Here is a 27,225-nt window from a genome sequence, read left to right on the forward strand (position 1 = left end):
GGCAGTGATGTCACCAGTCGGGGTATCTCCAAATGCATCTATAGCAGATTTTCATCAAGGTTTTTGTAATGTGTATTGAAGGGGCATGACAGTGTAGGCAGGCCACATAGTTACAAGATCAAGATACGGTCAATTAAAACTGAGGGCAATGGAACTTCTTCTCGGCGTGGGTAGTAAGTCTTTGGTCTACTTCATCTTGGGGGGCTGTGGAGGCCAGATCTTTAAAGAGACAGATACATTTCTTTCTGGGAATTGAGGGTCATGTCATCATCGTCGTGGCTATCCCTCGAGGTCGAGGATGATGGTCTTCGTTCTGTTGATCTACTTATGGGCTCTCAAGTAGCTTATGAGTCCAATCTTGCCTTTGAAAGTTCTTCTGCATTCAGGACAGGTAGTTCCAGATGGCAGACCGGGCTTTGGTTGTTGCTGCCTCTCTTTCCATTTTCTTCTCTTTTCTTCTAATTCTGCACATCTGTTGGCTTCGAAAGTTGCTGTTCCTTCTTGGATGACGGCTTGCCAGAGGTTCCTGTCCTTGGCACTGGTTTCCCAATTGTTGATGTCGATGTTACATTTCTTCATGTTGGCTTTTAAGACCTCTTTGAATCTCTTCTGTTGTCCGCCTCTTTTACGTTTGCCTTGTTTCAGCAGACGTTCGTCTTTCATCCGAACAACATGACCACTCTATCTTAGTTGGTTCTTGACGATGTAGGCTTCAATGCTTGTTGTTTTTGCTTCATTTAGCTTCATTGGTTCTTCTATCTTCCCAGCTGATATTTAAGATGTTTCGAAGACAGCGTTGATGGAACTTTTCAAGAGCCTTCAGATGTCGTCGGTATGTCGTCCAGGTTTCTGATGCATACAGGAGCATGATGATGGTCATGAGGAACTGGCAGAGAAGAAGTGTTGAGGAGCATAGATCAGCCACGATTATGTAAAATAGCAGGGCAGACTTGAGGGGCTGAGTGGCCAGATCTTCTCTTGTGTCCTTATGAATAACGTGTTTACCTCTCACCTGAAATGGCCCAGTGAATTATACTATTGCGACAGGTTTCAAACCGAATTGGACTTCAGCAGTTTGGCAAGTCTACTAACATTGGGTAGTGAGACCAGACCTGTACACCGTACTCCAGGAACGGCCTCAGGGCCCCGTAGAGCTGGAGCAAGGTATTTCTCGTCTTGTACTCCACACCTCTTGTGATAAAGGCTGTTTACTTGCCTTGTGTTACTGTCAGTGTTTGCTGTATATTGTCCATCTGAACACATTTCTCCTTTCTCTCTCCCTTTCATTCTCTCTGTTCTTTTTCTCCCCTTTCCTATTTCACCTCTCATTTTCTTCACTCTCTCCTTACATTTCTTACATCTCTTCTCTCTGTCCTTTTAGTTTTTTTTCACTTTTTATCCCTCCTTTCCCTCCACACACACCTCTCTTTCTTCCTTTTGCTTTATCCCTCCTTCCTTTCTCTGTCCATTCTCTCTCTTTCTGCTCCCTTACTCTTTTCTCTCTCTCCTCTCTCTCCTTTCCGTCTCTGTAAATATATGGAGCTAATTTTGCCTGGTAAACTTCCAAAGCATAATTCAAACATTTGCTAGGCACCGTCCCCATTCAGGTAGGAATCTGAAGACCCTTCTGCCCCTCTACCATCAGATGTTTGAAATGTCTGTGTGTACCACTCCTTTGTCACTGTTTATCTCTGTTGTAATTTGCTGTTGTTTTATGTCTTTGCATTGTACAGTGCCACAGAGCAGCAAATCTCAGGACATGACAGGAAACGATATTAAACCTGGCTCTGATACTGAAGTGAAGTATCTATTTTCTGCTTATTGAACTGCAGTTTGAGAATTGAGTTATGGTAGGATCTCAAGAATGATCAGACATCCAAATTTTGATTGATTATGGATATCATCGAGACAGAAGTTAAAAGGAAAACAGAAAATCCTTGCATCCGAACTGTTCATTTAGCAACTCTCCTTTGCTCACCAGTCACACAAAATGCTGGAGGAACTCATCTTCTCCTCCACCCCCCACACTTTCTGCTTTCCACAGCAATCACTCCCTACGCGACTCCTTTGTCCATTCGTCCCTCCCCACTGATCTCCCTCCTGCCACTTACCCTTGAAAGCCTAACAAGTGCTACATCTGCCCCCACACCTCCTCCCTCCCTACTATTCAGGGCCCTAAACAGTCCTTCCACGTGAGATGACACTTCACCTGTGAGTCTGTTGGGGTCATATACTGTGTCCGGTGCTCCCGGTGTGGCTTCCTGTATATCGGTGAGACCTGACGTAGACTGGGAGACCGCCTCACCAAGCACCTACTCTCCATTCACCAGAAGAAGTGGGATCTCCCAGTGGCCACCCATTTTAATTCCACTTCCCATTCCCATTCTGACATGTCAATTCATGGCCTCCTCTACTGTAAAGATGAAGCCACACTCAGGTTGGAGGAACAACACCTTATATTTCATTTGGGTAGCCTCCAGCCTGATGGCTGATTTCTCAAACTTCCAGTAATTTCCCCCCAAACCTTCACCATTCCCCATCCCCTTTCCCCTCTCTCACCTATCTCCTATCTTCCCATCACCTCCCTCTAGTACTTCTCCCCCTTTTCTTACTTCCATGGCCTTCTGTTCTCTCCTATTAGATTCCCCCTCCTTCAGCCCTGTAGCTCTCTCACCAATTAACTTCCCAGCTCCTGACTTCATCCCTCCCCCTCCCGGTTTCACCTGTCACCTTGTGCCTCTCCCTCTAGTCCCCCCCCCCCCCGCCACCACCTTTTAAACCTGCTCATCTTTTTTTCTCCAGTCGTGCTGAAGAGTCTCGGCCTGAAACGACTGTACTTTTTTCCACAGATGAGATCCTCCCACATTCTGTGTGTGTTGCTCGGGTTTCCAGCATCAGCAGATTTTCTCCTTTGCTCATTGTCCTCTGGTCCTGACTTTCTGCCACTGAGACCATGGACTTCTGTTCTCTTTGCCTACATAATAATGTACCGGGTAACTGTGACCAGTACTGTTCACACCGGCGTCAATCTCCAAAGCCCAATCACCTACTCTTGATGTGCAGTAGCATTGCAGACACTATTTACCACCGTCAGCAAACACCAGGAGGGTCACAACAATCAGAACATCTCCAGAAGCCATCGTGTAAATACCATGTGCTCTTCACAGGCCTGTGCAACAAGCCCAGAACGTGAAGCTATACTAATAGACAGAGACAAACTGGGCAAAGTTACAGATTGATGAAGGGCAGAAATGACACTTTCTGATACAGACAGGAAGACAGAGACTCTGTTGTGTTCTCCGGTGCCCGAACTGTGTCGAGCTGCTCCTTCAAATTGTGTTGAGCCTCGCTGCAATACTGTGATATCAGAGTCACCATAAAGAGGAAAATTATCTCAGCTGAAATGTTGTCCTCCGGCCACTGACGTCTTTTGTAAACTTTCTACCCAGTGGAAAAAGTTGTTCAAAGTTAAATTATTCTGAAAAGTACGTATACTAACTATAATATCACCACATACATTTTCTTGCGGGCATTCACAGTAGATACACAAAGCACAATGGAATCAATTAACACCACACACAAGGCAGACAAAGAACCAATGTGGAAAAGATAAGCTGTAATCAAGTAATACTTTATACTTTATTATTGCCAAACAATTAGTACTAGAACGTACAATCATCACAGCGATACTTGATTCTGTGCTTCACACTCCCTGGATTACAAATATTAAATATTAAAGATATTTAAAATAGTTAAAATTAGTAAATATTAAAAATTTAAATTATAAATCATAAGTAGAAAATAGAAAAATGGGAAGTAAGGGAGTGCAAAAAAACCGAGAGGCAGGTCCGAATATTTGGAGGGTATGGCCCAGATCCGGGTCAGGATCCGTTCAGCAGTCTTATCACAGTTGGAAAGAAGCTGTTCCCAAATCTGGCCATACAGGTCTTCAAGCTCCTGAACTTTCTCCTGGAGGGAAGAGGGATGAAAAATCTATTGGCTGGGTGGGTCAATAATAATAATAAAGAAATAATAAATAATATCAAGAACATGAGTTGTAGCATCTTTGAAAGTGTGTCCCAAGGAATGAGGAACATTTTGGACAAAGCCACAGTGAACTTGTCTTCTCTATAAAAGGGTCAGTAACACTGTGAAAGATCCCACCAAGACCCTGCTCATGGACTGCTTGTCCCACTCCCATCAGGGAGGAGGCTTCATAGCATCCATGCCAGTAACACCAGACTCAAAATAAGTTACTTTCCCCAAGCAGCAAGACTGATCGATACCTCCACCCCATAACTCCACCACTACCTCATTCCCCGGCAGTCATCTTATTTACAGCCTAGCGTCACTTTACAGACGTACAATCAATCTATGTATGTAAGATAAGTATCTATCTATGTTATGTATTTATATTTATTGTGTGTGTGTTTTTAATTATTGCTATTTTGTTGTATTCTCTATCTTATTGTAATGTTTGTGCTGCATCGGATCTGGAGTAAGTTATTTCATTCTCCTTACACTTGTACACAGGAAATGTTTACAGTTACTATTCTATAGATTTGCTAATCATCATCATCATCAGGTGCCGTGCCCAGTTTGAGCTTTGACTGCCATGGCCCATACACTCCCGTTTCGGGTCAAGTGGATCAATTCATTGGTATTCATTTCTAGTTCTCTGGTTGCTGTCTCCATCATCATTTGTCTTTGTCTTCCTCTTGCTTTCTTCCCTTCAATCTTTCCCATAATTACCGTGCATTCTAACTCCTCTTTCCTAATCACATGTCCAATGAAGTTACGTTGCCTTTTCGTTGCTAAGTATGCCCGCGGAAAAAAAGATCTCGGGAGTGTACGTGGCGACCTATAGGTTCTTTGATAATAAATTTTAGTTCAAACTCTGACAGCGAACATCTTGAATGGCACCATGCTTACCCAGAGGTCTCCGCGCCTCAGCATTCGCCGGTGGCGACTCACGGATCAACCGCGCAGGCGTAAAGATGACAGCGAGTTCCGGAATATCGCGCATGCGCCCAGTGGACAAAAGACGGGGAGGATCTGCAGTAGGTAGGAGCGGGGACTCCGGGTGGCGATTTTCTCCGCGCAGGCGCCCGCGACCTTGCTCAGGGACAATCGCTGCAAGCTCCGAACACACCGCGCCCCGGAGCACAGTCCCAGTCCCCGTCCCCATCCTTCCCCGCTTCCAGCCTGACGGAAGCGCCGGGGCGCTTTCTCCCGAAGGGCGAAGCTGCTGCGCCATTTGGCGGCGCATGCGCAGCGCTGGGACAGTAGCGAATAGAGCGGTCTCTTGTTCTTGGTGTGTTCTGGGTAGAGAGGCGGCCATGGGTGACGCTCCCCGCGCTGTCCCGGGGCGCGTTTGGAAGCGGAAGCGGAGGCAATGGGAGCAGACACTGCCGAGCTCCGGCTATCTAAACCCAAGCATTAGGAACTAAGTGAAGTATATAGTCCGAGTTAATCTCGAATGACGACTCCATTTCAGTCAGTTAACATGCCAAGAGTGCTGCGTACAAAAACACTAAATCCTTGCATCGACTTTAGCTCTTTAGAAAACCATCTACATCTTCGTTTTACCCATAAGACCATATGCCACCAGAGCAGAATAAGGCCTTTTGACCCATCATGCTTTGTCATTCCATCATGGCTGATTTATTATCCCTCTCAACGCCATTTCCTGCCTTCTCCCTGTAACCTTTGATGCCCTAGCAACCTCTTTTAACTATACCCAATGGCACTCTACCTAAAGAAATTCCTCCTCCTCTCTTTTCTAAATACATGTTCCTCTATTCTGAGGATGTGTCCTCTGGTCCCACTATAGGAAACTTCCTCCACTTCCACTCTCTCTAGGTCTTTCAATATTTGATAAGTTTCAATGAGATTCTTCCCCCCCCCGCCCCCCACCCCCCACCAAACTAGTGAGTACAGGCCTGAAGTCATCAAATGCTTCTCGTATGAGCAAAGAGGTCCTTCTGCAGCTGTACAGGGCCCTGGTGAGACCACACATGGAGTACTGTGTGCAGTTTTGGTCTCCAAATTTGAGGAAGGACATTTTTGCTATTGAGAGAGTGCAGCGTAGGTTCACAAAGTTAATTCCTGGGATGGCGGGATTGTCATATGTTGAAAGATTGGAGCGACTGGGCTTGTATACTCTGGAATTTAGAAGGCTGAGAGGGGATCTGATTGAAACATATAAGATTATTAAGGGATTGGACACGCTGGAGGCAGGAAGCATGTTCCCGCTGATGGGTGAGTCCAGAACCAGAGGCCACAGTTTAAGAATAAGGGGTAGGCCATTTAGAACGGAGTTGAGGAAAAACTTTTTCACCCAGAGAGTGGTGGATATATGGAATGCTCTGCCCCAGAAGGCGGTGGAGGCCAAGTCTCTGGATGCTTTCAAGAAAGAGATGGATAGAGCTGTTAAGATAGCGGAATCAAAGGTTATGGGGAGAAGGCAGAAACTGGATACTGATTGTGGATGATCAGCCATGATCACAGTGAATGGCGGTGCTGGCTCGAAGGGCCGAAAGGCCCACTCCTGCACCTATTGTCTATTGATAATCATTTCATTCCCAGAATGATTCCCATGAACCTCGTCTGGACCCTCTCCAATGCCAGCACACCTTTTCTTAGATAAGGAGTCTAAAACTGCACACATTGTTCCCAGTGCAATCTGACCATTGTCTTATAAAGCCTCAGTATTTCCTCCTTGCTTCTATATTCTAGTCCTCTTGAAATGAATATTAACATTACATTTCCCGTCCTCACCACTGACTCAAATTGCACGTTAACCTTTAGGGAATCCTGCTTGAGGTCTTCCAAGTCCCTTTGTACCTCAGATTTTTAAATTTTCTCTCTGTTTAGAAAATATGATTTTATTCCTTCTTTTAATTAAGTTTTTATGCATTCTACAAAGAACTACAGAAAGAAAAACCAACAACAAAATGGAGATTTATACAGTGCAAAACAAACAAATCCAATATGTAATTCATAACAATAAGAAAAAGCACCCAAAGGAGAATTATGTAAAAGTAGTACCACCCCAACCTCCCACTGGGGAAAAAAAACCCAGGGCAACCATTTCTGCATGTAAAAGAAAAAAATAATCGGAGAGTTCAACCCCAGAGAACTGTAAATATATATATATAAACAAAAAATATAATGCTGACTACCAAAAGTATAATGTAATTCACAACAAAAAACCATATAACTTACAAAAAAAGCTGAAAGTAAGGGATTGTAGCATACCAAAAAAAAGGATAAACTTACCCTAAAGAAGAGTTATGAAAATATTCCAGAAAAGGTCCCCACACCTTATGAAACTTTATGTCGGAATTAAGAAGTGAATAATTAATCTTTTTGAGGTCTAAACAGGCCATAATATCACTAAGCCATTGAGCATGAGTGGGTGGGACAGCATCTTTCCACCTAAGAAGAACCAACCGTCTAGCCAAGAGAGAGGCAATAGATAATGTTCGAGTGGAATTTCCTTTTTATGGTTTTAGAAAAATTTGATTTTGGGTAAAGCTTTAGTTCATGGATTAAATTGCTAAATTCATGTCCCACCACTTCCGTTTTGACCAACTCTCAGCTATCCCAGTCGATCAGTCTTAAATGCGGCATTCATCAAGGTTCACACATCAAAGTTGCTGGTGAACGCAGCAGGCCAGGCAGCATCTCTAAGAAGAGGTGCAGTCGACGTTTCAGGCCGAGACCCTTCGTCAGGACTAACTGAAGGAAGAGCTAGTAAGAGATTTGAAAGTGGGAGGGGGAGGGGGAGATCAGAAATGATAGGAGAAGACAGGAGGGGGAGGGATGGAGCCAAGAGCTGGACAGGTGATAGGCAAAAGGGATACGAGAGGATCACGGGACAGGAGGCTTAGGGAGAAGGAAAAGGGGGAGGAGGGAAAACCCCAGAGGATGGGCAAGGGGTATATTCAGAGGGACAGAGGGAGAAAAAGGAGAGTGAGAGAAAGAATGTGTGCATAAAAATAAGTAACAGATGGGGTACGAGGGGGAGGTGGGGCATTAGCGGAAGTTAGAGAAGTCAATGTTCATGCCGTCAGGTTGGAGGCTACCCAGACGGAATATAAGGTGTTGTTCCTCCAACCTGAGTGTGGCTTCATCTTTACAGTAGAGGAGGTCGTGAATAGACATACATATCAGAATGGGAATGGGACTCATCAAGGTTGCCCTATAAGTCCTTTACTCTTCGATTTGGCTATAGAGCCGCTTGCCATTGCGTTTCGTAGATGTGTTGAATTGATGGGGATTTGGAGGGGAGGTGCTGAGCATGAAGTTTCCCTTTTATATCAAACCCTACTACCTCCTTACCCTCAATGTTTTCACTTCTTAATAAATTCCTTCTACCAAAGTGCACGGCCATACACTTCCTACAATATCTCCTACCTGCTACTTCTTTGCCCATTCTCTCAGTCTGTCTCCGTCCTTCTGCAGACTCCTGCTTTCTCAACACTACCTGCCCCTTTACCTATATTCATATCATCTGCAACGTCAGCCATCAATTCCTTCATTTTAATCACTGCCATATAACGTTGAAAGAAGCAGTCCCAACAGCAACTCCTGTGGAACACCGCTGGTTACAGGCCCCCTTTAATCCTACCCTTTGCCCCCTGCCAGTCTTCTGTCCATGAGAACGTGTTTTGCAGCGTTCCCTCTGGGCATATAATGTTATCAAATACCCTTGTGCTGGGTAACTGGTGACCTGTAGCTTCCATGTCACGAAAGTGCCACCCCTCTCTGCACATCGGCAGCAGAAACTGTGAGCAGTTTCAAACTCCCGGGAGTGCACATCTCGCACGACCTCTCGTGGTCCCAGAGCGCATCCTGCACAGTCGGGAAAGCTCACCAGTCCTATAGGACTTCTGTTGCACGTCCATACTCACGCCATTTCACGGGTGCGCAGTGCAGAGCTCCCTATCTTGCATGGATGGGACACTGCACTGCGGCAGACCGGAAGGCTCTACAGCTGTCCCATGCCCTACGGACAGCAGCCTGCCCACCATCAGTGACGTGTGTACAGAGAGGTGCTGGAAAAGGGCCAGTGAGGTCACGAAGGATCCCTCTCACCCTGCTCGGACTGCTTGTCCCAGTCCCATCCAGGAGAAAGCTACGTAGTCCATGCCAGGACCACCAGATTCAGAAACAATCGCTTCCTCCGAACCTACACCGGTATCGCTCCCCGACTTTTCCTACGCAACATCGACAACTGCATCATGCTGCTTCTTCCACCCATGTGGAGGGCATCAACTTCATCAACTTCACCTCCAACTTGCACCCTCCCCTCAAATTTACCTGGTCCATTTCTGACACCTCCCTCCCTTTCTTGATCTCTCCGTCTCTATTTCTAGAGACAGCTTATCTGCTGATGTCTATTATAAACCCGTAGACTCTCACAGCTACCTGGACTATACCTCCTCGCACCCTATTACTTGTAAAAATACCAGCCCCTTCTCTCAATTCCTCCGTCTCCGCGGCATCTGCTCTCAGGATGAGGCTTTTCATTCCAGAACTAAGGAGATGTCCTCCTTTTTCAAAGAAAGAGGCTTCCCTTCCTCCACCATCAACCCTGCCCTCAACCACATCTCTTCCATTTCACCCTTACCATGTCCTCCTGCCATTCCACCAGGGATAGGCTTCCTCTTGTCCTCACCTACCACCCCACCAGCCTCCGTTCACTACCATTCAGGGCCCCTAACAGTCCTTCCAGGTGAGGCGACACTTCACCTGTGAGTCTGTTTGGGTTATCTATTGTATCCGGTGCTCCTGGTGTGGCCTCCTGTATATTGATGAGCCCAAATGCAGATTGGGAGGCCGCTTCACCGAGCACCTACGCTCTGTCCGCCAGAAAAAGTGGGATCACCCAGTAGCCACCTGTTTTAATTCCACATCCCATTCCCATTCTGACATGGCAGCCCACGGCCTCCTCTACTCGCACGATGGGGTCACACTCGGGTTGAAGGAGCAACATCTTATATTCCACCTGGTAGCCTCCGACCTGATGGCATGAGCATCGATTTCTCAAACTTCTGGTAGTTGTCCCCACCCCTTTCACCATATCCCGCTCTCGCTTCGTCTCCTTGCCTGCCCATCGCCTCCCTCTGATGCTCCTCCCCCTTTTCGTTCTTCCCGTGGCCTTCTGTCCTCTCCTATCAGATTCCCCCTTCTCCAGCCCGGTATCTCTCACCAATCAACTTCCCAGCTCTTTACTTCACCCCTCCCCCTCCCAGTTTCACCTTTCACCTTCCTCCCCTCCCCCCCCCACCTTCTTACTCTGACTGTTCGTCATTTTTTTTCTCCAGGCCTGCTGAAGGGTTTCGGCCCGAAACGAGGGCTGTTTACTGTTTTCCATAGATGCTGCCTGGCCTGCTGAGTTCCTCCAGCATTCTGTGTGTCCTGCTTTCTCCAAGCAGTAAGGTCGATGAATACCCCCTTCACTCCCCCAGTACCACTAGTTCATCATTTCCTTCCAGGATCACCTAATGTAGAGACACTCCTGTGTCCAGCATCACTTTCTGGACAAGCAATCAATCTGTGTGTAAGCTGTGTATTGTTTCCTTACTGTTGTATTCTTCACTTTATTCTGGTTTTCTTTGTGCTGCGTCAGATCCGGACTAACAGTGATTCCGTGCTGCTTCACACCTGTGTACAGGAAATCTAATCTTCATGTCTGTTGGCACTATCTTCGATGAGTTCACTACCATGGCGGGAGGTGTCAGAGTACTTGAAAGTCTCCCAGATCAACTGTGTAATATCATGTGCTCTTTGTAGCTCTGTGGGACATGACCAGAACCTGAGATAATACTGACTGGGAGAGACAAACTGAGCCAAGTCACAGATTGACAACAGGCAGGTATGGCCTATTCTGATTTCAGTAAGGAACAGAGAATTTGATGGTCAGTCTGGCCGCCTGATTCGTGCCCAGTTAGAGGACGAGTTGTAACCTCGCTGTGACGGTGTGATGTCAGATCTCACCACATGTCGTACTGGACCGACCGATGCAAAGACAAAGTACCAGAGAAACACTAACACACGTAATTCTTTTCAAACCTTTATTCTCTACTCATAGCATGCTGTGGGGCAAGTTACAGACTGATCTCCCAAAACAGCCAGTCCAGAAACTGCCCCCGAATTACACAATTCTCCACAATTTATAACATTGATCAGGTAGCAGGAAATCTTATGATTACAAGTTTAGATAATATTAGAATCATTTCAATCACATGCTAAGATACAATTAGATGTAAAATAATCATTGGTCAGTTAGTTATAATTATTTTAAGCCAAAGCTAGCCCATCAGTTCCTCATTCGGACTCTTTCCCCTTTTCTTGAACCTTCTAGCCCCTAGACTATACTTTCCCATATCCCACCTTCAGCTGCTTCTGCAAGATCAGGTAGTTCCTTATCTGAGCCTTTGCCTGTCTTTAGAGAACAATGACTGGTACGTCACCGGCTGCTGGGTAAAGCTTCCTTTTTGACTGTCCAAAACAGTAAGGTAAGGCGCACCCAAGGTGATTGACCATTGTTCTTAGCCCCTATTTACCGACCCCTTCACCCCATCACACAGACACTAAAATAATCTCATCTGAAACACTCTCCTTCACCCACTGATATCTTTTGAAAATCTTTTTACAGGCTGGAGACGGCAAAGGATTTGGAGCGCAACCACACTGCTGTGCCTGTCTGTCTGGATATTGGAAGGAGTGACCGGATATTCCCTTCGTAGCACCGATAGATTAGTTGTCAATCCTTGGAGATGAAGATGTATCTCATCCCAGCTGGACATGTATTTTGTGTCTGAAAGGAGCCGTTCTGTTTTAACTCAGTGAAATCTGCTGGAACCGGGGTGCCGAGCAGGGAGATATCATTCACCTGCTCTGTCAGGGAAGGGATTTGCTCACTCAGCCCTCCTGCAGACACAGAGTGAGTTCACAAGGGAGACACCGTTCAACTGTTCTGAGTGTGGTAAGGATTCACTAATTCATACCACCTGATGGGACACCAGCGAGTTCACCCCGAGGAGAGGCCGTTCTCCTGCTCAGACTGTGGCAAGGCGTTCATTCGGGCATCCGAACTGCGGAGGCACCAGCGAGTTCACACCGGGGAGAGGCCGTACATCTGCTCCGAGTGTGGGAAGGGATTCACTCAGTCATCCCACCTACAGACACACCAGTCAGTTCACACTGGGGAGAGGCTTTTCACCTGCTTAGATTGTGGGAAGGGATTCACTCGGTCACCTCAACTGAAGATACATCAGCGCGTTCACACTGGGGAGAGGCCGTATGTCTGCTCTGAATGTGGGAAGGGTTTCACTCAGTCATCCCACCTACAGACACACCAGTCAGTTCACACTGGGGAGAGGCCATTCACCTGCTCAGACTGTGGGAAGGCATTTACTCACCCGTCTCACCTACAGACACACCAGCGAGTTCACACTGGGGAGAGGCCGTTTATCTGCTCCGTCTGTGGGAAGAGGTTCACCCGCTCATCGGATCTGCTGACACACGAGCGATTTCACACTGGGGAGAGGCCGTACGCTTGCTCTGATTGTGGGAAGGGATTCACCCGGTCATCTGATCTGCTGACACACCAGCGAGTTCACACTGGGGAGAGGCCGTTCACCTGTTCGGACTGTGGGAAGGGATTCACTCAGTCATCTCAACTGAAGGTACATCAGCGAGTTCACACTGGGGAGAGGCCGTTCACCTGCTCAGACTGTGGGAAGGGATTCACTCAGTCGTCCAGCCTGCAGACACATCAGCGACTCCACACAGGAGAGAGGCCATTTACCTGTTCTGTGTGTGGGAAGGGATTCACTCACTCATCCCACCTTGTGAAGCACTATAGAGTTCACACTGGGGAAAAAGCTTAAACTGCTGCATGCCGGATACTTAACCATCACAGTTGCTGAACCCAGAGGCAAGTTCAAAAGTGACTGTTTTTGTCCAACTCTGCAATGATTGCTGCTGCTCACCACAGCCAGTCTGCACCCCGGTCACTGGGCCTGGGAGGTGTCTCTTCCTCTGGCATTCACCTTTTATGGGACTGGAGTTTAACATTCTGGATCTGTGACAAATAAATCAGGTCTATTTTAAACTATGTCTCAGGTGTTTACAGTACAGTACGGAATCAATTCATCCCATCTGGTCTCTGTCAGTGTTTCTGTTCCAGGGCAGTGATTCCAAATCCTTTCCTGCTGTTCTTCTCTCAATCTCCCTGTGGTGACGGGTTCTAAATAGTCTGTTAGTGAAGAAGTTTCTCTTGAATTTCCTGCATGACGTTCTGTCGATTGAAGACAAGCTCACTGCAGTTCTGTCTGACGTGTTCTTCATCCCTCAAATCTCTGGGCGGAGGAAAAACGGCATTGGGTGTTACCATCTGTATTCCCTGCTGTGAGTCTTTTTCACTGCTGAAGGGCTGCGTCTCGCACGGCTGGGTTGTTACAACACACCGCTGTCCTCTAAACTTGATAGCAGAATGGGGGACCATTAGTGGAGTGGGGTCAGAAACGAGACATGGGTCAGGTTTGGGGCTCCGGACAGCAGTAGGGTTAGGAGTATATGATCAGGAGGAGGGGGCGAGGTGCTAAGTGACAAGAGTAGCAAAAATTGGAAGCTCATTGACAGAAAAAAGCTGTGTCAGGTTTATCAATTGAAGGGTGCCACGGCAGTGCAGCTCACACTTTCGTTGTCCTCTGTAAGGAAGTATGTGTATCCTTCCTGTGTGCGTGTGGATTTCCTCCGGGTGCTCTGGTTTCCTCCAACAATGCAAAGACATATGGTTAGTTGGCTAATTGGTCATAGTAAATTGCCCTGTCATTGGGCTCGGTGGAAGGACGTGTTCCACGTTGTATCTCTAAATAAAATTAAAGAGATGATGAGATTCACTTTGACTGCTGACACACACAATGCCTGCTCATATTGATCATGTTGCTGGGAGGAGCACGCAATGTCAAACTGGATACTGTTTTCTCATAAAAATATTGTCTGGTTCGGTGCCTTTTGGCAGAGGGGAGCAGTGCTTGTAAAACACTTCCAATTGCACCGTTCTTACCGAGATATCTCTGCGGTTCAGGATTCACCTTCGGTGATCCGCGGATTGAGTGTGCAGGCGTCAATGGAACAAGGTTCAGCCGGTGCGAGGGCGAGTCGAAAGGTGCGCCTGCGTGGTGGACAAAAGGCTCCGGACTATTGGCAGGAGGTCAGCGGGTACATCTTCACTGGCAGTCGTGCCTTGACTGGGACAAATGCTCTGAGCTCTGGCGATGGTTCGCGCGGGGCCGTGGAGAATTCTTTGCTGGTAAGCCACGATGTGATTACAGAGGCACATGCGTATCCCTGGGACAGTGATAGAAACATGGAAAACCTACAGCACAATACAGGCACTTCAACCCACAATGCTATGCCAAACGTGTCCTTACCTTAGAAATTACCAAGGGTTACCAATAGCCCTCTATTTTTCTAAGCTCCATGTACCTCTCCAGGAGTCCTTTAAAAGATACTGTCGTATCCACCCCCACCGCCATCGCCAGCAGCCTATTCCACGCACTCACCACTCTGTGTAAAAAATTTACCCCTGACATCTCCTCTGTACCTTCTTCCAAGCACCTTCAAACTGTACCCTCTCGTGTTAACCATTTCAGTCCTGGGAAAAAGCCTCTGACTATCCACACAATCAATGCGTCTCATCATCTTACACACCTCTATCAATCACTTCTCATCCTCTGTCGCTCCAAGGAGAAAAGGCCAAGTTCACTCAACCTATTCTCATAAGGCATGCTCCCAATCCAGGCAACATCCTTGTAAATCACCTCTGCACCCTTTCTATGGTTTCCACATCCTTCCTATAGTGAGGTGACCAGAATTGAGCGCAGTACTCCAAGTGGGGTCTGACCAGGGTCCTAAGGAGTTGCAACATTATCTCTCGGCTTCTAAACTCAATCCCATGATTGATGAAGGCCAATGCACCATTTGCCTTCTTAACCACAGAGTCAACCTCCGCAGCAGCTTTGAGTGTCCTATGGACTCAGGCCCCAAGATCCCTCTGATCTTCCACACTGCCAAGAGTTTTACCATTAATACTATATTCTGCCATCATATTTGATCTACCAAAATGAACCACCTCACACTTATCTGGGTTGAACTCCATCTGCCACTTCTCAGCCCAGTTTTGCATCCTATCAATGTCCCGCTGTAATCTCTGACAGCCCTCCACACTATCCACAACACCTCCAACCTTTGTGTCTCAGCAAACTTACTAACCCATCCCTCCACTTCCTCATCCAGGTCATTTATAAAAATCACGAAGAGTAGGGGTCCCAGAACAGATCCCTGGGGCACACCACTGGTCACTGACCTCCATGCAGAATATGACCCGTCTACAACCACTCTTTGCCTTCTGTGGGAAAGCCAGTTCTGGATCCACAAAGCAATGTCCCCTTGGATCCCATGCCACCTTACTTTCTCGATAAGCCTTGCATGGGGTACCTTATCAAATGCCTTGCTAAAATCTATATTCACTACATCTAACTGCTCTACCTTCATCAATATGTTTAGTCACATCATCAAAAAGTTCAATCAGCCTCGTAAGGCACGATCTGCCTTTGACAAAGCCATGTTGACTATTCCTAATCATATCATGCCTCTCTAAATGTTCATAAATCCTGCCTCTCAGGATTTTCTCCATCAACTTGCCAACCACTGAAGTAAGACTCACTGGTCTATAATTTCTTGGACTATCTCTACTCCCTTTCTTGAATAAGGGAACAACATCCGCAACCCTCCAATCCTCCAGAACCTCTTCAGTCCCCATTGATGATGCAAAGATCATTGCCGGAAGCCTGGGGTACATCTCGTCCGGTCCCAGAGACTTATTCAACTTGATGCTTTCCCAAAGCTCCAGCCCATCCTCTTTCTTAATATCTACATGCTCAAGCTTTTCAGTCCGCTCTGAGTCATCGCCAAGATTCTTTTCTGTAATGAATACTGAAGCAAAGTACTCATTAAGTGATTCTGCTATCTCCTCCAGTTCCATACACACTTTCCCACTGTCACACTTGATTGGTCCTATTCTCTCACGTCTTATCCTCTTGCTCTTCACATACTTGCAGAATGCCTTGGGGTTTTCCTTAATCCTGTCCGCCAAGGCCTTCTCATGGACCCTTCAGGCTCTCCTAATTTCTTTCTTAAGCTCCTTCCTGCTAGCCTTATAATCTTCTAGATCTCTATTGTTACCTAGTTTTTTGAACCTTTCATAAGCTCTTCTTCTTGGCTAAATTTACAAAGCCTTTGTACACTGCGGTTCCTGTACCCTACCATCCTTTCCCTGTCTCATTGGAATGTACCTATGCAGAACTCCACACAAATATCCCTGAACATTTGCCACATTTCTTCCGTACATTTCCATGAGAACATCTGTTCCCAATTTATGCTTCCAAGTTCCTGCCTGATAGCCTCATATTTCCCCTTACTCCAATTAAACACTTTCCTGACTTGTCTGTTCCCATCCCTCTCCAAAGCTATGGTAAAGGAGATAGAATTGTGATCACTATCTCCAAATTGCTCTCCCACTGAGAGATCTGACACCTGACCAGGTTCATTTCCCAATACCAGATCAAGTACAGCCTCTTCTCTGGTAGGCTTGTCTACATATTGTGTCAAGAAACCTTCCTGAACACTCCTAACAAACCCCACTCCGTCTAAACCCTTCGCTCTAATCAAAATCTCCCATCACGACAACTCTGTTATCATTATACTTTCCAGAATCTGGCTCCCTATCTGCTCCTTGATGTCCCTGTTACTATTGGGTGGTCTATAAAAAACACCCAGTAGAGTTATTGACCCCTTCCTGTTTCTAACTTCCACCCACAAAGACTCCGGAGACAATCCCTCGATGACTTGCTCCTTTTCTGCAGCTGTGACACTATCTCTGATCAACTGTGCTATGCCCCTACCTTTTTTGCCTCCCTCCCCGTCCTTTCTGAAACATCTAAAGCCTGGTACTCGAAGTAACCATTCCTGCCCCTGAGTCATCCAAGTCTGTAATAGCCACAACATCACAGCTCCAAGTACTGATCCACGCTCTAAGCTCATCTGCTTTGTTCATAATACTCCTTGCGTTAAAATAGACGCATCTCAAACCATCGGTCTGAGCGTGTCCCTTCTCTATCACCTGCCTATCCTCCCTCTTGCACTGTCTCCAAGCCTTGTCTATTTGTGAGCCAACCTCCCTTTCCTCCGTCTCTTCAGTTTGGTTCCCACCCCCCAGCAATCCTAGTTTAAACTCTCCCCAGTAGCCTTAGCAAACCTCTCCACCAGGATATTGGTCCCCCTGGGATTCAAGTGCAACCCGTCCTTTTTGTACAGGTCACACCTGCCACAAAAGAGGTCCCAATGATCCAGAAATCTGAATCGCTGCCTCCTGCTCCAATCCCTCAGCCACGCATTTATCCTCCACCTCACTCTATTCCTATACCCACTGTAATGAGGTACAGGCAGTAATCCCGAGATTACTACCTTTGCAGTCCTGCTTCTCAACTCCCTTCCTAACTCCCTGTAGTCTGCTTTCAGGACCTCCTCTCTTTTCCTGCCTACGTCGTTCATACCAATATGTACCATGACCTCTGGCTATTCTCCTTCCTACTTCAGGATGTCGTGGACGTGATCAGAAACATCCTGGACCCTGACACCTGGGAGGCAAACTACCATCCGCATTTCTTTCCTGTGTTCACAGAATCGCCTGTCTGACCCCCTAACTATAGAGTCCCCTATCACTGCTTTCATCCTCTTCCTTTCCCTACCCTTCTGAGCCACAGGACCGGACTCTGTGCCAGAGGTGCGACCACTGTTGCTTCCCCAGGTAGACTGTCCCCTCCCCCCCAACAGTACTCAAACAGGAGTACTTATTGTCAAGGGGTATAGCCACAGGGGTGCTTTCTCACCTCTGACTGCTGCCCTTCCCTCTCCTGACTGTTACCTACTTATCCATCTCCCCAGGCCCCGGTGTGACCACCTGCCTGTAGCTCCTCTCTATCACCTCCTCACTCTCCCTGACCAGACGAAGGTCATCGAGCTGCAGCTCCAGTTCCCTAACCCGGTCCCTGAGGTGTCATCTGACACCAAGCACAGACCTCCAGCCTCACACACATTCTCCCTGTCTGTATTCTACACAGGTTCTTGTTCCGACTCTTGCTGCGTTCCGGGTATAGACGTAGCCATTCATTACACGACTAGTGTTTACTGCACCAGGCCGCAGGCTGTGTTCGACAGGGCAGGCCGAAGAAATGAGTGCAGTGGGTCTCCCAGGCACAACTGAGATTTTGCTATCTAAATCTCGGGATCTGGGACGCACACCGAAAGTATATTCCTTATGGATATTTAAGGCAGAGATAGATAGATTCTTAATTAGTCAGGCTAGATAACGGGAATAGTTGAGACTGAGGCCTAAAAGAAATAACTGGGTCAAAAGTCCAGTGAATTAAAATGTCAGTTCAAGCTGCACGAGAAATCAAGCTCCGTATGCCACTTTTGGCTCTGTAGCAAATCAGCTTTGTTGAACGTCATCTGGTTCTGGACCAAGTGAGACCATCGTTCCTTCTATTCCCCTCCCCATATCACCCCTGTGTTTCCGGGTTCATCCCTCTCTGGTGCCTGGGGCATCCGTCTCCCTTCCCAGTCTATGGGATTCCCCTTTTTCCCTCTCCACTGTTTTTGGGACCACCCTTCCCCCCTCCACCTTCATGACCAACCGCCCCCCACCCACAATGTCAGAAGTCCTCTCCCCCCTCCCTTCCCCTTCCCCACACCCTCCTCTCTGGGACAACCCCTACCCATCCCCATCTTCCCAGTCTCGAGGGTGCCCTGGACCCTGTATCTGGTGCTCTTTTGCTGCATCATCCACATTCCCCTCTCCCTTGTCTCTGGTTTGCCCCATTCTCCCGTCATGGGTTGGCCCTGCTTCCTCACCGCCCACCCATGGGTGGCTCCCTACTGACTCTAACCAGTCACTTGGTCACCCTCCACCCGGCCTCTGGAATGTCCTCTCCCCCTCATTCCCTGGTGTCTGGGTCGCTCCTAACCCCATTCATCCCGTCTCTGGGGCGTCCCTCCTTCTCCTTGTCTCTGTCATTCCCCCTCCTGTCTCCGTTGTATCCCTCCACCAACCCGGCCTCCTCCCTCCCCATCTCAATGATGTCCACACCCCACTCCGCCTCCTCCTCTCCACCCTATCTCCAGGATGCCTCCTCCCCTGCCCACCCCCACAAATTTCAGTCACCTACTTGCCACCATTCCTCCCCGTCTATGGAATGACTCCTCTATCCACTCCTCCCCCTCTCTATCCCTGGGACTCCTTTCCCCTCTCCAACACCCCCATTCCTGCACCTCCCTGGGACGCCCTTTCCAACCCTGTCTCTAGGGCACACGTTTCTCCCTCCCTGTCCACTGGAGTGCACCTTCCCACTGGGTCTCTCTGATTCCCCTCACCCTGAAACCTGGAGCACCCCACAAGCCCCCTTCTCCAGGACTCCCCCCGACTGCACTCATCTCCGGGGCACATCCCCCCCCCTTCACCTGGGCTTTCTCTTACCCCTCACAGCATCAGATCTTCCCCTTCCCCCCTCTCCCCCCCCACCGGGGCTTTCTCACCCCCCCCAGGACATGAACACTTCCCCCATCTTGGGTGTCCCCCACCACATCCCCCGTTCGATGGCTTGAGCATTCCACTCCCGGAGTGCTGAGAACACGGGATTCACTACGACTAACATCTGACTTGGTGAATTGCCAGACAATTGATAGCAGGGAGATATCATTCACCTGCTCTCAGTGTGGGAAGGGATTCACTCACTCAGTCGACGAGTCAGTTCACTCTGGGGAGAGGCCATTCACCTGCTCCGTGCATGGGATAGGATACACTCTGTCATTCAGCCCAAAGGTACATCGGCAAGTTCACATTATTGTGAGACTCTTCCCCTGTTCTGACCGTGGGGAGCAATTCACTCCGCCAACCCAACTGAAGATTACAGATCAGAGTGTCAGAGTTTGAAGTTTAGTTCCGGTGCTGTTTGCTGAGTTTCTACATTTTCTCCATGACCATCTGGGCTTCCTTTGAGTGCTGTGGCTTCTCCCACAGTCCAGAGACATTTCAGTTAGTAGGTTAATTGGCCATTGTAAGTTGTCCTGTCATTAGGCTAAGGTCAAGCAGGAGGATTGATGGGCAGCTGAGGTCACTGTGCTGGAAAGGCCTGTATCTCTAACTACATAAAATAACATTCACACCAGTGAGAGGCCGTTCACCTGATCTGTCTGTGGGACGACATTCACTAACTCAGCCCACCCGCAGATGCACCAGTGAGAGAGACTCTTCTACAGTTCAGCGTGTACACCAGGATTCACTAATTCATCCCACACGATGAGACACCAGCGAGTTCACACTGGGGAGAAACCGTTCACCTGCTCTGACAATGGGAAGGGATTTACTCAGTCACCTCACCTACAGGCACACCAGCAAACTCATACTGTGGGGAGACCGTTCACCTGCTCAGACTGTGGGAAAGCATTTGCAGAGTCCTCTCATCTGTGGAGACACCGGCAAGTTCACAGTGGGGAGAGATCATTTGTCTCCTCAGTGTATGGGACGAGATTCACTCGGTCATCTGCTCTGTTGACACACCAGCGAGTTCACACTGGAGAGAGTCTATACACCTTCTCTGCTTGTGAGAAGAGATTCACTCGGCCGTATGACCTGCTGATGCACCAGCGGGAGAGGGCGTTCACCTGCTCTGAATTTACCAGGTCAACCTCCCCAGTGACGCACCTGCGAATTCACACTGGGGAGAGAAAAGTCAACTGCTCAGTCTGTGGGAATGGATTTACTCAGTCATCTCACCTGCAGGCACACCAGCAAGTTCACACCGGGGAGAGGAAATTTATCTGCTCTGTCTGTGGGAACATGAGACAGCAGTGCATCCATTCTGGGGAGAAGCTGTTCAACTACTCGGGATGTAGGAAGGGACTTATTCAGTCATCCAACTTTCTGATACACCAGCGAGTTCATACTGGGGAAAAAAGTTTAAATCAGCTGCATGCTGGATATTTAACCATCACAGTTGCTGAACCCAGAGGCAAGTTCGAAACTGACTGTTGGCGTCAGACTCTGCAATTATTGCTGCTGCTCATCACAGCCGGTCTGCACCCTGGTCACTGGGCCTGGGAGGAGTCTCTTCCTCTGGCATTCACCTTTTATGAGACTGCAGTTTAACATTCTGGATCTGTGACAAATAAATGAGTTCTATTTTAAACTTTGTCTCAGGTAGCGAGTGAACCTACAACACACCCAGCATACATCAGGGACACAACTCCGCTCAGCTGGACCCTGCCCGTGTTTCTGTTCCGTGACAGTGTTTTTAATCGACTCCCGCTGTTCAGCTCTCTCTCTCCCCTGTGGTTATGTAATCCAGATAGTCACTACTCTTTGGGTAAGGGGTTTCCTTAAATGCCCTGCATGATTTTCTACAAGGAGTAGATAAGTTCACTGGAGTTTCTGTCCTGGACATTCCTCATTCCTCGGGGTTCCAGGCAAAGAAGGCCTTTTCTCTGCTCTTTTCAATGTTATGGGTCATTTTCAGTGCCTCTAAAGGACGGTGTCTCACACACCTGAGCTGTTACAACACACCACTGTCCTTGAAAGTCTAAGAGCAGAACGGAGAGCCATTTCCAGCTGTTTAATGGAGCAGGGTCCGAAATCAAAAAGGGCAGATTTGGGGGCTCCAGAAAGTGGTGGGGGTGTGGAGAATCAACGGGGAGGAAGAGGGGATCAGACCGGGAGGATGTGGTGAAGACCCGGGCAGTATGGTGTAGTGGCTGGAAACGTCAGCTGTTCACTCCTCTCAGTTCAGGCTGTCTGACCTGCAGAGTTACAGAGAACACGGAATAGTACAGGCCAGAAACAAACCCTTCGGCCCAAAATGTTGTGCTGAACCAGATAAAAAGCAAATCAAAAACACCCAAACACTCATCCCTCCTACCTGCACAATGTCCATATCCCTCCATCTTCCTCACACCTATCTAAATGTCTCTTAAAAGCCTCTAATGTATTTGCCCCTACCACCATACCAGGCAACTACCCTCTCTGATCCCCCTCTCACTTTCATTGCATGCCCTCACCTGGGAAACAGATACTCATAAAAGTTGCTGGTGAACGCAGCAGGCCAGGCAGCATCTCTAGGAAGAGGTGCAGTCGACGTTTCAGGCCGAGACCCTTCGTCAGGACTAACTGAAGGAAGAGTGAGTAAGGGATTTGAAAGTTGGAGGGGGAGGGGGAGATCAGAAATGATAGGAGAAGACAGGAGGGGGAGGGATGGAGCCGAGAGCTGGACAGGTGATAGGTAAAAGGGATACCAGAGGATCATGGGACAGGAGGTCCGGGAAGAAAGACGGGGGGGGGGAACCCAGAGGATGGGCAAGGGGTATATTCAGAGGGACAGAAGGAGAAAAAGGAGAGTGAGAGAAAGAATGTGTGCATAAAAATGAGTAACAGATGGGGTATGAGGGGGAGGTGGGGCATCAGCAGAAGTTAGAGAAGTCGATGTTCATGCCATCAGGTTGGAGGCTACCCAGACGGAATATAAGGTGTTGTTCCTCCAACCTGAGTGTGGCTTCATCTTTACAGTAGAGGAGGCTGTGGATAGACATGTCAGAATGGGAATGGGATGTGGAAACAGATACTCCCTGTCTACTCCACCTAGGCCTATCGTAATCTTGTGAATCTCTGTCAGCTCTGCCCTCTGCTGCAGTGACTCCAGAGAATCCGCCCCAACAGGCAGCACCCTGGCGGACCTCTCCTGCACCCTGTCCAAAGCCTCAACATCCTTTCTGTAGTGGGGCGACCAGAACTGTACACAGTACTCCAGATGTGGCCTCACCAGAGCTTTATAAAGTTGCAACATAACCTCCGGACTTTTGAACTCCATGTCTCAACTAGTAAAGACAAGCATTCCATAAGCCTTCTCGATCACCCTATCAACCTGTGTAGCCACTTTTAAGGAGCTATAAACTTGGATCCCAGGATCTCTCTGCTCTGCAACACTGTTGAGGATCTTGCCCTTAACAGTGTACTGTCTCCTTACATTTGCCCCCCCCCCGAGGTGCAACACCTCACATTTATCTGTGTGAAATTCCATCTACCATTTTGCTACCCATTTCTAAAACTGATCTATACCAGTTTTCTACACTATCTGCAACTCCATCTGCAAACTTGCTAACCCCCCCCCCCCATCTACATTTTCATCCAGGTCATTTATATGCATCACAAGCAGCAGAGATCTCAGCACAGATCCCTGTGGGACACCACTAATTACAGACCTCCAGCTGGAATAAGTCCCTTCGACCATGACCCTCTGCCTTCTATGGGTAAGCCAGTTCTGAGTCCAAACGGCCAGCTTGCTGCAGACCCCGTGCCCGTTCACCTTCTGGATGAGCCTCCCAAGAAGGATTTTGTCAAATGCCCTACTAACATCCATATAGACAGCATCCACTTCCCTACCCTAATCGAACTCTCTCGTCACCTTGTCAAGAAACTCAAACGAGTTGGTAAGACATGGCCTGCCCTGCACGAAGCCACACCATCTCTCCCTCATTAGGCCTTGGGTTTCCAAATGCTCATATATCCGATCCCTAAGAATTTTCTCCAGCAACTTCCATACAATAGGCATGAGACTCACTGATCTATACAAAGGATTTTCCCTTGTTCCCTTCTTAAACAGAGATACAACATTCGCCACTTGCCAGTCCTCCGGGACCTCGCCTGTGGCTAGAAAGAACATAAAGATACTGATTAATCTTGTCTCTTGCCTCCTGGTGTAGATCCCATCAGGTCCTGGGGACTTATCCACCTTAATATTCATTAGCAGGGCCAACACTTCCTCCACCTTGACCTCTAAATGTCCTAACATATTTGTACACTCAGCACTGATCTCCTGTCTTCCATATCCTTTTCCTTGGTAAATACTGAAGCAAAGTACTCATTAAGTACCTCACTCACATTCTCTGCATCCAAGCAAATGTTCCTCTCTTTATCCTTGAGTGGTCCCATCCTCTCCCTAGTTATCCTCTTGTTCTTATATAGAATGTATGTATAGAATGCCTTGGGATTCACCTTAATCCTACTTGCCAAGGCCTTTTCATAGCATCCCCCCCCCCCACCCCCAGCTTTCTTAATTCCCTTCTTTCATTCTTTTCTGGCTTCTTTATACCCCTCATGCACTTTGTTTGATCTTAGCTTCCAAAGCTTTACATACTTTTCCTTTTTCTTCTTGATTAAATTCATCACCTCTCTGGATGTCTAAGGTTCTCTTATCTTTCCATTCCTGTCCTCCCTTCTAACAGGAACATACCTTTTCTGTACTCCGTGCAATTCATCTTTAAATGCCTTCCACACATCTGATGTGGACTTGCCAGAAAAAAGGTGTTCGCAATGAACCCTGCCCAGTGCTGACCTGTCTCTGATTTCTGGCACTGCTCCACTGTATATCCAACTAATGGTCCCCAACTCTGCTGTCAGACTTTATAGGGCACTGGAATTCTAATAACTGAGAGGTGGTAATGGCCCACAACGTTAAGATGAGCAGGGAGTAAGGAAGCTAACAACCAATGTCATTCTTCCTGGGCCCGGAGTTGGAGCTGGGATGAAGAACACGGACACCATGGTACCAGGGGCGGTCAGCGTGACGCCATTACAGGTCCGGGTGTTTCAGCAGTTTGGAGTTCAATTCCGGCAAGGTTTTCAATTCCTCCGGGTGCTCCAGTCTCCCTCCCCGCCCCCCATAGTCTGCAGACATACAGGTTCAGAATCACATGTAATATCATCGGTATATGTCGTGAAATTTGTGGTTTTTGCAGCAACAGTATAATGCAATACATAATAATCAATAAAACTCTAAAATAGTTAAATTATATAAGCAAAATCAAAGTTCAAATGTAAAATTTATTATCAGAGATTATACATGTCACCACATACAACCCTCACATTCCTTTTCAGTGGGCATGCTGAGCAAATCTGTAGAATGGTAACTAAACTGTTAACTGTTAACAAACTGTTCAAATGCAGATCTAAATAAATAACAAGCTTGAAATAACAAGATAAAAGAGTTCTTAAATGAGAGTAGTTATCCCCTTTTGTTCAAGGGCCTGATGGTTGAGGGGTAGTAACTGTTCTTGACCCTGGTGGTGTGGGTCCTGAGGCTCCTGTATCTTCTACCTGATGGTTGAGGGGTAGTAACTGTTCTTGACCCTGGTGGTGCGAGTCCTGAGGCTCCTGCACCTTCTACCTGTTGGCAGCAGTGGGAAAAGAGCATGGCCTGGGTGGTGAGGATCTTTGATGATGGATGCTGCTTTTCTACGGCAACATTTCATGTAGATGTGTTCGGTGGTTGGGAGTGTTTTACCTGTGATGGACTGGGCCGTATCCACTACCTTTTGTAGGACTTTCCACTCAAAGCCATTGGCATTCCCATACCAGGCCACAAGGCAGCCAGTGATTGACTGTGGTGAAATGACCAATGGCAATGGAAATGAATATGAAGGGAAAGTGACGAGACTTTCTCGATAGAGATCAGTAATGTGTGACACTTTGTGATGTGAATACTACAAGTTTCTCGGTACCTCGGACAAAGGTGGCTGATATCATGTTCTCAGAGAGAATGGGACAAAATATTTCACGGGTAGAAGGGTCCAGGCTGGAGGGCGTAAAACAGAGGTGATGTTCTGAAGAACCAAAGTTGATGCAAGAATTTTGTTTTATTCTTGCAGAACTAATTAACATTTACGTTGACTGGAAGGTAGACCCAGTACATTCTTTCAGACCTCAGTCTCAACCAAACACGTTGTAGAAGATAGAACAGGAACAGGCCATTCGGCCCACAATGAGGTACTGAACCGAATAGCAACCAAATGGCCGACTAATCCCTTCTACCTACACAGTAAATGAAATGGTTGCTTCTTTCAACAATAATTTGAAAAATATATTAAACACAGTGGCCCCACTAGGGTTAAAAAGAAATAACTTACTAAAACTTCACCACGGTTAAACAATTTTGTCTGTGAACTGAAGAGTAGCTGAGAGAGAATGGACGGAAACTGGACTGGACGTCCGCCGTAATGTTTTCTAGCTTCCTTTAATGCTGGTATACTCTGCAAGAAGAGCCCATTTCCCAAGATTATTACAGAGACTCAACTATTACCCAGGGGTCGAAACCTGTCCCAACCTCTGATGTCTTCAGTCAAGCATCTGCCACAAATGTGAGGAATTTTCAATATCCTAGAAAAGTTTCAGTCAAGCTTTAGAGCAAATCACAGCACGAAGCCAACCCTCACCAAGTTTGTCAGTGGCTTTAGGCTCAGCACTGATACTGACAGGGGCTCAGTTCTAATTCTCCTGATGTAAATGCTGCCCTCGACACAATTGACCACAACATTCCCCTGGATCACCTTGAGAACTGGATTTACACACTGGCTATGCCCCTAACTGGTTCTGCTCATGCATCTCAGAGATACATGAGATATCTCTATCTTGGAGACCAATTTTCTGAGAGATATGATGTACCTTTTGGCGTTGCTCAGGGAAGCTGACTTGGTCCACTGCCCTTCTCCTTATATATGTTCCCCACAGGACACATCACTGGAGAGCATAAACTTGACTTCTAGTTATGCAGATGACTCAGTTGACTCGATGATGATAACACCTAATCTCCCTGACGTCTGGTCTGGCTGTAGTAAACCAATGGATGAGCAATCATTTCTTAAAACTACTTTTGGTCAGTCCCAAAGCCAAAAGAGATAAAATTCTGGATAAACCTGTCTCCCCTTGTAAAATCAGAAGTAACAAGCCTGGGTGTTATCCATGATTCAGGTTTGAATTTAAAATCCCACTGAAAGAAAGTGACCAGACCAGCATTTCCACACTTCAGAACTATTGCAAAAGTTACTTCCGTTTCTGTCACGTAATGATGCTGAAAAACTAATTCTCGCTACTGCAATACACTTTTCACTGGCCTTCCAAAGCAATATATTGCCAAACTTCAACTCATTCAGAACAACGTTGCTATTAACCAAAACCAGGATGAGGGAACATATCACTCCTTTCCAGCTACTCTGCATTGGCTTCCTGTATCTCTTAGAAAATGTTTTGAAGTTCTCTTA

At 47.3% G+C, this 27,225-nt stretch overlaps 2 protein-coding genes across 7 annotated transcripts in view; both read left to right on the forward strand.

The window, feature by feature from the left end:
* Positions 1–14,337, forward strand: part of LOC134352778 (zinc finger protein 239-like) — a 42,867-nt gene extending 28,530 nt beyond the window's left edge. For 2 of the 6 annotated variants that reach the window (XM_063060222.1, XM_063060221.1), the window contains exon 4: positions 11,669–14,337. In XM_063060222.1, coding sequence (XP_062916292.1) covers positions 12,027–12,905 — 879 coding nt within the window. In that variant the 5' untranslated portion in view covers positions 11,669–12,026 and the 3' untranslated portion in view covers positions 12,906–14,337. Of the gene's footprint in view, positions 1–5,017; positions 5,065–10,422; positions 10,571–10,658; positions 10,886–11,077; positions 11,529–11,668 lie in introns of those variants that run through there. The other 4 variants (XM_063060223.1, XM_063060226.1, XM_063060227.1 and 1 more) reach the window with 4 other exon arrangements.
* On the forward strand, positions 14,150–21,289 carry LOC134352473 (endothelial zinc finger protein induced by tumor necrosis factor alpha-like). Its single transcript, XM_063059752.1, has 2 exons — positions 14,150–14,332; positions 20,528–21,289. The coding sequence occupies exons 1-2, from the start codon at positions 14,150–14,152 to the stop codon at positions 21,287–21,289; spliced, it is 945 nt and encodes a 314-aa protein (XP_062915822.1).
* The last annotated feature ends 5,936 nt before the right edge of the window (positions 21,290–27,225 follow it).

The sequence above is a fragment of the Mobula hypostoma genome, chromosome 10 (genome assembly GCF_963921235.1).
Source record: "Mobula hypostoma chromosome 10, sMobHyp1.1, whole genome shotgun sequence".
In the NCBI taxonomy this organism is placed as follows: domain Eukaryota; kingdom Metazoa; phylum Chordata; class Chondrichthyes; order Myliobatiformes; family Myliobatidae; genus Mobula; species Mobula hypostoma.

Excerpts from the sequence above, each read along its gene's own strand:
- LOC134352473 (XM_063059752.1), top strand. The coding sequence starts at position 14,150 with ATGGAACAAGGTTCAGCCGGTGCGAGGGCGAGTCGAAAGGTGCGCCTG. Across the intron at positions 14,333-20,527 it reads CCGTGGAGAATTCTTTGCTG|GCACACCAGCAAACTCATAC; the intron begins GTAAGCCACGAT and ends CCTCACCTACAG.